General features: G+C 39.6%; 3 protein-coding genes across 4 annotated transcripts in view; 2 read left to right on the forward strand and 1 right to left on the reverse strand.

The window, feature by feature from the left end:
* Positions 1-8313, reverse strand: part of EMC7 (ER membrane protein complex subunit 7) — an 8896-nt gene extending 583 nt beyond the window's left edge. Inside the window, exons 1-3 of the mRNA XM_043037997.2 lie at positions 8007-8313; positions 1932-2094; positions 1-1304 (exon numbers count right to left, since the gene is read on the reverse strand). The exon at positions 1-1304 is cut by the window's left edge and continues 583 nt beyond it. Coding sequence (XP_042893931.2) covers positions 990-1304; positions 1932-2094; positions 8007-8284 — 756 coding nt within the window. The 5' untranslated portion in view covers positions 8285-8313 and the 3' untranslated portion in view covers positions 1-989. The remainder of the gene's footprint in view (positions 1305-1931; positions 2095-8006) is intronic.
* On the forward strand, positions 3555-7018 carry LOC122256775 (piggyBac transposable element-derived protein 4). Its single transcript, XM_086554593.1, has 7 exons — positions 3555-3570; positions 3654-4038; positions 4140-4333; positions 4582-5066; positions 5154-5341; positions 6742-6800; positions 6939-7018. The coding sequence occupies exons 1-7, from the start codon at positions 3555-3557 to the stop codon at positions 7016-7018; spliced, it is 1407 nt and encodes a 468-aa protein (XP_086410719.1).
* Positions 8314-8981: 668 nt separating the features above from the next.
* The window catches only part of Scgalpha (sarcoglycan alpha), a 25196-nt gene continuing 24177 nt past the window's right edge, over positions 8982-10000 (forward strand). For both annotated transcript variants that reach the window (XM_043037995.2, XM_043037996.2), the window contains exon 1: positions 8982-9090. The gene's annotated coding sequence lies outside the window, so the exon portion shown is untranslated. The remainder of the gene's footprint in view (positions 9091-10000) is intronic.

Genomic DNA, 10000 nt, shown 5'->3' on the forward strand with positions numbered 1-10000 from the left:
GATGAAAACATAAAAAACATGTAGTAAATGCATGTCAACATTTAACTTTGATGATGAAAAAAGGACACAGTACACCTTATATTAATATGTTAGACTGCTACCTGATGCACTTCTATAAGGGAAATAATAATTAAATAACTGGTATTTTCTTTTCTCTTTATAACATTCAACTTATTTTCCCATTATGTAAACTAAATATGACAATTGCATTTACTGATATATGCACTGACGAACTACAATCTCTATCCATATTTTCAACATCCAAATAGAGAAGTATTGGCATTCAACCATATATTGCAAGCTATTTCTGATGTAAAACTGCCTTCTGTTAAAGGGAAACTTTTTAACTAATAACAAAATAGGCACTTTTATTATTTAATATGTGTAACTAAGCACGCATACAACATAAAAAAAGTATTGACATTTGCACTTAAACTCTTTGGAAAGTTTTCATGAAAGTATATGTTGGGGTGGAGAGGGGGGAAGGGGACTTGTATCAATCTAACAAAAAACAGTCTGATTTTGAATTTGAATAGGATTGTCCTTAACTCCATGAAGAAAAAAAAATGCTAAATATTGTATCACCAAGGTTAATAAAACATGTTTATTTGATCTTCCCATTTCTCACATCTGAAGGCTGGTTGCTTACATACAAATACTAAGATATAGTATAATTCTTCCATTCATACCTCATGTTTTATTATCCCCCTGTTGCCCCCTTAGATTAAAAGCAATTTTTTTTTCTTTTTCTATTTTTTTTTTGTGACAATCCTCAGTTCTTTTTACTTTTACCTCCTAAAACACATTATCTTTCTTTCCCATAAAAAGATCATTTGCTGATCAAGCTAAGACTATTTCTCAATCTCAGAAGGCAACACACCAACAGGCAAACAATACACATCCCTCACGCAACAAAGTCTGTATAAATAGTCTTTTACATACAAGGGTATACAATATGCTCTACTGATAAAAATAATGATTCATTCGGTCTACTTTTCCTTCCGTTTATTTGGGCGTGATCTGGTCTTCTGCTGGGCTCCCTGGTTATGGCTTGTGCTTCCCCCACCAAAGAGGGAGGTCATGATCTCGGAGAGTTCCGGGGTGTCCATCTTGGGCATCTGCATCTGCTCCATCTCCTTGCGTGTCTCAGGGTCATTGAGTCTTGGCAGAATCATCATGAGGGCAAGTGGGAGGACTGTCATCAAAACCATAGGGTTCATGAGGAAGTCTGTTATGCGTAGCTGTTCACGTTCCAAGAAGTAGCGGTAAGGTCCCATGGACTTCATACGCAGGGGATGTGGCATCTGATGCAGATAGTGATTTACAATTAGCATGATTACAAATTGCAAATATATTTGAGGTGCATTAACATATTTTGTAAATAATGCAAAGCAGTCAAATCAGAGAGGAGAAAAAATGACTGGAAAATAACAGAAAAATATTCAGTTGGAATTAAAGACACTTTACACACATTCTATGAGTCTTCTTGAGGGAACAATTTGCTGATGAATACTGCTTATGAGTATAAAGAGAAACTAACTTTACTAAACTTTTAATATTTCAAACAAGTTCTAATGCAAAATTATAATTCTATATCTTTAAACTCTATATCATCTCTAAGTAGACAAATTAAGTAAGCAAGCATTAAAACTAGCAAATAAACTTGAAATTTTAAGACCAATCTTTTCATTAACTTATTATGAATTATAAGAAATAAAAAAGTAAATAGATAAACTGTATAAGTACCAAACACTGCTGCTTTACCGACACATAATTAAAAGAACATCAAAAGGAATGGAATTCCTGTTCACTATACACAAGATATTTCATAGAAGAAATACAATATATTATTTTCTCTTGACTCTATAACTTATAATCAACTGTCCAGTCTGAATAAAAAAACTATTGACAATGCAACCTCTATCTCTCACCTGCACAACATTGGATGGCTGGATATGATTCACAGCTCTGGCTCTGATTTTCCCCTTGGAGTTGATGTCGACACGTAGTGGCTCATAGATGAAAGTGGGATTCATCACCTGGACAACATAAGACCCGGATGGGACATTGTTGATCACAAAAGACCCATCCTCCCTGCAAAAGTAAAGTGAGCTTTGTATTGTGAGTACTATACCAATAGTACACTTACAGTTGTCACATGTAGCTTGTATTATCTGTCTCTGCCCCTATGTCTCACCCACTTAACCCATTGGTCGCGGATGGCATGATATAATGTCAAGGCTGGCATCGGCGTAAACGCGGATGGCATGATATCAGAACAAGATACGCGCTGGCCCCAGCGCGGATGGCACGATGTCCTGCGGTGGTTAGGGATAACGAGGGGACGAGGGAACGCTCTACTACCGTATATTTTTTCATGAATCGTCATTTACGAACTCGTTTCCGGTTTACCTTAGGTGACCTTCCGAATGTCACCGCAAGTACTAAGTGACATAGAACCTTATTACCTTGATTTTTGTATACATATGTGTTATTATATACGTGTGCGTGTGTGTATGAGTGAGTGAGTGAGTGTGTGTGTGTGTGTGTGTGAGTGAGTGAGTGAGTGAGTGAGTGAGTGAGTGAGTGAGTGTGTGTGTGTGTGTGTACATCATCTCTCTCTCTTTCCTTCCTACCCTCCCTCCCTCCCTCACCCTCTATCCCTCCCCCCCTTCCCCCTTCTCTCTCTCTCTCTCTTCGTACAAGTATGTAGGCGTGTGTGTCTGTGTAAATACATACTCTCTCCTTCCTACCCTCCCTCCCTCCCTCCCTCCCTCCCTCCCTCCCTCCCTCCCTCCCTCCCTCCCTCCCTCCCCCCTCCCCCCCTCCCACCTGCCTCTCCCCCCTCCACTTCCCCCTTCTCTCTCTCTCTCTCTCGCTCTCTCTCTCGCTCTCTCGCTCTCTCTCTCTCTTTCTCTCGCTCTCTCTCTCGCTCTCTCGCTCTCTCACTCTCTCGCTCTCTCACTCTCTCGCTCTCTCACTCTCTCTCTTTCTCCCTCTCTCGCTCTCTCACTCTCTCTCTTTCTCCCTCTCTCTCTCTCTCCATTCTAACCTCCCTCCCTCTTTTTCTCTCTCTCCCTCTCATTCTCTCTCCTTCCTACCCTCCCTCCCTCCCTCCCACCTCCCTCCCCCACCCTCCCACCTCCCTCTCGCCCCCCTCCACTTCCCCCTTCTCTCTCACTCTCTCTCCAGTCTACCCTCCCTCCCTCTTTTTCTCTCTCTCCCTCTCATTCTCTGTCTTTCTCCCACTCCCTTTCTCTCTCTTCCCCCTTTCTCTCTCTCCATCTTCCCTCCCTCTCTTCTCAATTTTACCGTGCTTTGTTTTGACGTCATATCCGACTACCACGTTCCCTATCCCCTTCCTCCCTCCCCCCCTCTCCTCAAATTTACCGCGCTATGTTTTGGCGCCATATCCGTTTACCCCATTCCCTGTTCCAAAATCACCCCATATTACTTGATTGGTTGGAATGTCACGCCACATATTGTGCTGAATGGTGATTGGCTAGAATTCTGTATAAAAACCCCTGATCTCTATTCGGTAGACACATTCAACCATGGAACCCATTCCAGGTAAGTCACGGGAATAATTTTTTGTCACGCCACATATCGTACTGAGTTCTTATTGACCACTACATCCATTTACTTACTTGTAGGAACTTCAAACTTTTTCGATATCTCGGATGAGGAGGGAGAGGACGAATTCGAGAACTATGTCCCTCTCTCAAGAGAAACACTGGCAGAGGAACAGAATTCATCAGACGAATCGTCTGACGACGACTTCGACTATGTCCCGCTGCATAACAGCAGCATTGATTCAGATGAACCTCTGTCTGAGTATGCTCAAAGGCTCAGAGTTAGGAATTCTCCAGGGACCCCCGGTTTCAAATGGAGAAAGCGGGAGAATGTTCCCAGAAAGTTCGGCCTGACGGCAACACCAGGCCTAAGAGTAAATCTTACTCATTCGGACTCCCCACATAAGTTCCTAAAGGTTTTTTTCACCGAGGAAATGATGGAAATAATTGTGGAAGAGACCAACAAGTAAGTTGCCATCCCTTTTCTTTCAAAAATTATGTAAAAATCAACATTCACTGAATACATTGTCATATAAAATTCTACTGAATGTTTACCATCCATTATAGGTACGCCGAGTCCCATCCTGGTTTTGTGCGAGGGCACGAAAGAAAGTGGACGCCCGTCACCGTTCCAGAACTCGCAGTGTGGGTCTCGCTAAGAATTATGATGGGAATCTCGCCAAAGCCCCGCCAAGCCCAGCACTGGTCCAAGGACGAACTCCATGATAGTCCTGTTTTTACAAACACATGCCAAGGGACAGGTATGATCAGATATCCACTTGTCTCCATTTTAGCAGTGACGGGGCAGATCAGACCAATAGGCTGTGGAAGCTCGGCCGCATCGTCGAGCTTCTGAAGAAAAGTTTCAAAGAAGCATATATCCCTCCGCAAACAATTACAGTTGACGAGAGTTTGTGGAAATTCAGAGGCAGGCTCGGTTTTGTAACTTATAATCCTACAAAAAGGGCACGGTTCGGACTAAAAATCTACAAACTGTGTGTATCCTCAGGGCCTACCTGTGGATACACCTGCAATTTCAATTTCTACACAGGTCAGGACAGGGGAGTTCTTCCGGCGTCACATAAGGCCGTAGCCGACCTTATGGAGTCAGCCGAAGTGCTGGATAAGGGCTACAGTCTTTACGTTGACAATTGGTACAGCTCACCAACACTGTTCCACTGGTTACAGGGGCGAAAGACCAACGCTTGTGGTACTGTAAGAGGTAACCGGAAGTTCATGCCCACAGATTTCCCACAAAGATTGCGGCAAAACGACATGGAGAGGAGGAGTACGTCAACGGGTATGTTGTGCATAAAGTGGGCAGACAAAAAACAGCTATACGTATTGTCAACAATGCATACCTCGGCCATGGTTGAAACAGAGAGGGTAAATAGAAAAGGGGAGAAAGTAATCAAACCCCAGGCTGTGATAGATTACAATGAGGGTATGAAGGGAGTCGACGTGGGAGACCAGCTAGCTTCCTCTTACCCTGCGGTAAGACGAAGCATAAAATGGTATAAGAAGGTCTTCTTCTACCTATTTGACATGGCTTTGATCAACTCATTCCTTTTATACAAACAGGCTGGTGGGACTATCGCCCAACAATTGATTTTCAGACAGGAGGTGATACGAGGGCTCTTGTCTGAGTACCTACCCCAGGCGCCCGTGTACAGTGGCAGAGGAAGGCCAGCCAGCACGAACACCTCACTCCGCCTACAGGGGAGGAATGCACATGCAATTGTGGAGACTGAAGGGAAAAGATATAAGAGGTGCCATGTGTGTTATACACATGGCAGGAGAAAAATGACAAAAGCAGAGTGCAGAGTCTGCAGAGTGCCGCTTTGCGTTTTTGGATGTTTTGAAGACTATCATAATAAGCTCCATTATTGACCATGAAGTGTATAGTGTTGTATATATTGTACATAATTTTTTTACATGAAATTACATGTACTTGTTTCACTCTCTTTTTTATTGACCACATCCATAACATCCGATGTCAAACTGCCTCGAGCGCGGCTTCCCACACCGCCCGAGCGTTTTCTATTACATTATCAAACTGCTTACGTGTTCTAAAGACTTCATATACGAGTCTACAATATTGGAAAAAAAAGTTGTTTTCAAGCTTCCCCAGTTTTCACACGAAAGGGAAAACCGATGTCAAACTGCCTCGAGCGCGGCCTCCCACACCGCCCGAGCGTTTTCTATTACATTATCAAACTGCTTACGTGTTCTAAAGACTTCGTGTACGAGTCTACAATATTGGAAAAAAAAGTTGTTTTCAAGCTTCCCCAGTTTTCACACGAAAGGGAAAACCGATGTCAAACTGCCTCGAGCGCGGCCTCCCACACCGCCCGAGCGTTTTCTATTACATTATCAAACTGCTTACGTGTTCTAAAGACTTCGTATACGAGTCTACAATATTGGAAAAAAAAGTTGTTTTCAAGCTTCCCCAGTTTTCACACGAAAGGGAAAACCGATGTCAAACTGCCTCGAGCGCGGCCTCCCACACCGCCCGAACGTAAAATAAATACCGTATGGACATCCGGGCCATATATGGTAATACCGCCATAAGCCTTTATACACTAATTTGAAAACCGCGACCAATGGGTTAATCATTCTATATATATCCTGATAAAACTGGCAAAACTCTTTTAACCCATTAGCAGTGGATGGCATGATTTGCTACAAAGGCAGAGTCGGTCATAGATGCGGATGGCACCGTGCCAGACATGTAAAACAGCCATCCTACTGCACAGACCTTTTTTAATACTGCGACCACTGGGTTAAAAGAAGAAAAACAAAGGGGATATCACTAAGACTTAAAATCTTTGTTATCCTCAAATATTTTAAAGATTACAAATTCTAGGTTGTATGTAGCAACCCTAAATCATGAAAAAATTTTCATCAGTGCAAATATGGAGCTTGGGTGTGGTGGAAGTTTAATAAATTACTCTTAACTTAACTTACAATCTAACAGCTCTTTTCTACATAAATAATTATATTTCATAGTCAAAAATGATCAAATCTAAATGAAGATAAAAAAAATTCTCCTCATAACAGTGGGAAAAATGCAGCTCTATGTACATAATTTCTCAAATTCCATATTCAACTAAACTATAATTCCTCATCTTCAATTACTATATAATCATGACATTGCATGTTGCACTAGTAAAGATATGGTATCAAGTTTGAGTTTGGATTCAGATCAAGAGGCCCTCACATTCTCCTGTGTTACCTTAAAATCATAAGCTTCAAATACAGGCTTAAGCTTCTGTGCATCATAAAAATGAAAAATAAACCTGCTAAAACTAAAAACCCATTAAGTAAAAACACAAACCTATTTAAACTTCTGTGCATCATAAACAGATGAAATATGGGTAAATCTTATTACACCAGCATATACCAAATTTGGCCAACTTCTAGCCTCCATGCTAGACATCCAATAAAGATCCAGTTCAGTCTGTCTTTTCAGATATTACATGGTGAAAGTTTGCTGGCCTTCAATAGAGCACCAATAGGTGCTAAGATTGTGACAATTGCTTGATGCATGATAAATGTAACAAAGTGTTCCATTCCTGTTTTTGCTTTCTTTTTCCATATCCAAGTTAAGATGGAAAGCCTACAGTCTTTACCTACTGATTAGGTATTGGCCTAACATCCCAAAGAAAGGAGACAGAATTTCAAGAAAGTAAAGAGACATGATGAGAGGCTTCTTTTACTATTTATCTATTTTACTTATTTATTTATTTATTTATTATTATCATTTTTTTTTTTTTGGTGGGGGGCAGCTGAGAAAAATCTGTCTATCTAGATACAACCGGAATGAATATATACATATATAGGTATGTAAAATATGTATTTCAAGGGAGAGATCAGATGTAATCATCCAGCTGGAGTGAAATATTTCCATGACATAATATCATGTTATCCAGCACAAATGGGTTATCTGGCTACATATCTGGTAATACTATCTTATATTATACAACTCTGGGATGTATTGCTTTGTGAGTAAATTTCATTTTTTCATATTGCAAAATAAAAGCATAACTTTGATGCATCAGACCAGAGATATCTTCACAACTGGAGTGCATACCTAAATTGCACACTTAAAAAGAATAATTGCATACTCTACTTTTAGCTTGTGCACACCTGAGATCTCATTGGTAACTGCCATACTCTGCAGTCTGGAACACATTTGGATCAAAATGCCTTATACCATAAAAGAAATCTCAATAGCATAGAAACAAACAGGACAAATTGTTTATCCATACGATGCCCAACTCAAACACTAAGTAATTAAAAGTGGAAATTCATTATTGCATCATAATCATATGACTCAGATGCTTAAAATCTCTATCGACATCTTGGCAATATCATATACCAAAATTATATCAATCTCATGGGGAGAGAGTCTTCGTCAACAATATAACTTACCTCAAAAAGCCAAAATGGCCAATATTCGTAAAGACCTTGGTGGAAGCGAACCACTCGGCGGCGCTCACCAGAGAGGAGTCGGGCCTGACCACTCGCCCTTCTATCCTATATCTTTCGGCTCCAACGCCAATTTCCTCCTCAACTTCGCCTAGCACGCCTCCCACCACGACGCCCACTATCACCCACAGTGATAAAAGTACGTTCCGAGTCATTTTTGAAGTCGGAAATGAAGAAAAGGGGACGAGCGTCTGTTCACCGTGACATTGGTTTGTTGACATTCGTCTCCTCGGTCGTCTGCTGTCAGCGTCTGCAAGCACATCGGAGATAAGGGGGAGAAAATTTCTACAAGAAATGTTGGCGGCATTTAGAAAAGGTTTTATAATACACGCTATAAGGGAATTGCGGGATTATTATCAAATATTCTCTGTCTGTGGGTGAATTTAGAGGGAACAAGAAGCGTCGTCTTCTGTCCACCTTTTCCGAGAAACGTTGAACCAAAGGTTAGAATTACCATCATGTAATGATAAAATGCACATAAAAGAATGTAGCATTACTTTTATACAGCAACTCTATAGAAAATACATGATTCCGACCGTTATGAGGAAATGTCGTCTGCTATCAACGTCTTCCTTCTCTTTGATAATGAAAGGGTGAACAAATATGTATAGTAAACCTTATTCCCTCTAATGACATGTATGCGATTAATTGTTTTACAAAACTATATAGTAACAAGACAATATTGCCCATAGTTATAATAAATAGAGATAAATGTCTGCTGTTTATCTCAAGGGAACACGCCCCGTATAGTAACAAGGAGAGGAATTTATTGAAGGCCTTTTCTAAATAAAAGACGTATAAAAGATAATAATTCCGACTTGAAATACAGTAAAACTAACTTAAAATATTTTCTTTTACAATCAAAATATATAAAGAAGGAACAATAAAGACCACATATATACCAAAATATCTGTAAACAAAAAAGTCCTGAATAACGCGTAGGTGGTCGGGGTGCTCGCTGGCCTCGTCCCATTCACGTCTCTGCCGAGTTTGTTTTTAAGAGATAAGATAAATTTACGCCTCTGAGGTATATATCTCCGTATTTTCTCTACTACCAAATCTCTAATGTCTTTAGCTGTTGATGTGATAGATTACTTGTGGGGATCCTTTCTGTTTTTTTATATTTTTTAATTAATGATATCTACTGGTCAACCTTATTCTTATCTGGTCGAAATTTGTTGTCTCTTATTTTTCTCAGATAGTCTTTTTTTTATACTTAAGATTTCTTTGATTTCAATCTTGTTGTCATAGTATGGGTCTCCAAAGACAGCTCTTTTATACTAATATATTAACACTTTTTTTTCTCGCATTAATATAGTCATGTCTTTTTTCTCACTTTTCTCGCTTTCATGAGAAATTCAGAAAAGCCGAATGGTCATATCATTGTTTTTTCGAATCAAGTGAGATTAGTTCTATCTTAATTGATTGATTGATGGATTGATTTTTTTGTTTGTTTGTTTTTGTTTATCTAAGGAAGGGGCGAAAGATAAAAGTGAATGAAGATATTTGCATTTTTGCATTTGTATTGATTTCATTTTTATTTCATTTGTAGTCTTTATTGAAATGTTATTATAATATAAATGGTGTGTATATTGGATTATTTAAGTCATACTCTCACCTCTTTTTCTTACATTTTGAGTTGAATAGTGAGATGTCTTCTTACACTCAATCAGTCCTCAATGATGTTGTGGTCAGGATATTTTTTTTCTTTGTTTATACTGTGAGATTGTATTGGTGGTATAACTATACAGCTTAGTGGATTTTCATTAAGAATAGGCCAATCACATATAGAACAGTAAAAAATTATGACCTGAGCAGACACTAGAAGAAGAAGAACAGGAAAGAAAATTATGGCATTTCCCTGCCCATTCTCTGATCATAATGTTTTTTTTTCTTATAATCTGTCTAGATTTTATGAAGAGATTATCCCCCTACCT

Source organism: Penaeus japonicus, unplaced genomic scaffold (assembly GCF_977035675.1).
Source record: "Penaeus japonicus unplaced genomic scaffold, GWHDUDI00000001_assembly GWHDUDI00000030, whole genome shotgun sequence".
Taxonomy (NCBI): Eukaryota; Metazoa; Arthropoda; class Malacostraca; order Decapoda; family Penaeidae; genus Penaeus; species Penaeus japonicus.

What these genes read in the sequence shown, in the direction of transcription:
- LOC122256775 (XM_086554593.1), top strand. An exon ending in AAACACATGCCAAGGGACAG is followed by an intron (nt 4,334 to 4,581) that starts GTATGATCAGAT and finishes GTGTATCCTCAG; the next exon opens with GGCCTACCTGTGGATACACC. An exon ending in TAGCTTCCTCTTACCCTGCG is followed by an intron (nt 5,067 to 5,153) that starts GTAAGACGAAGC and finishes TTATACAAACAG; the next exon opens with GCTGGTGGGACTATCGCCCA.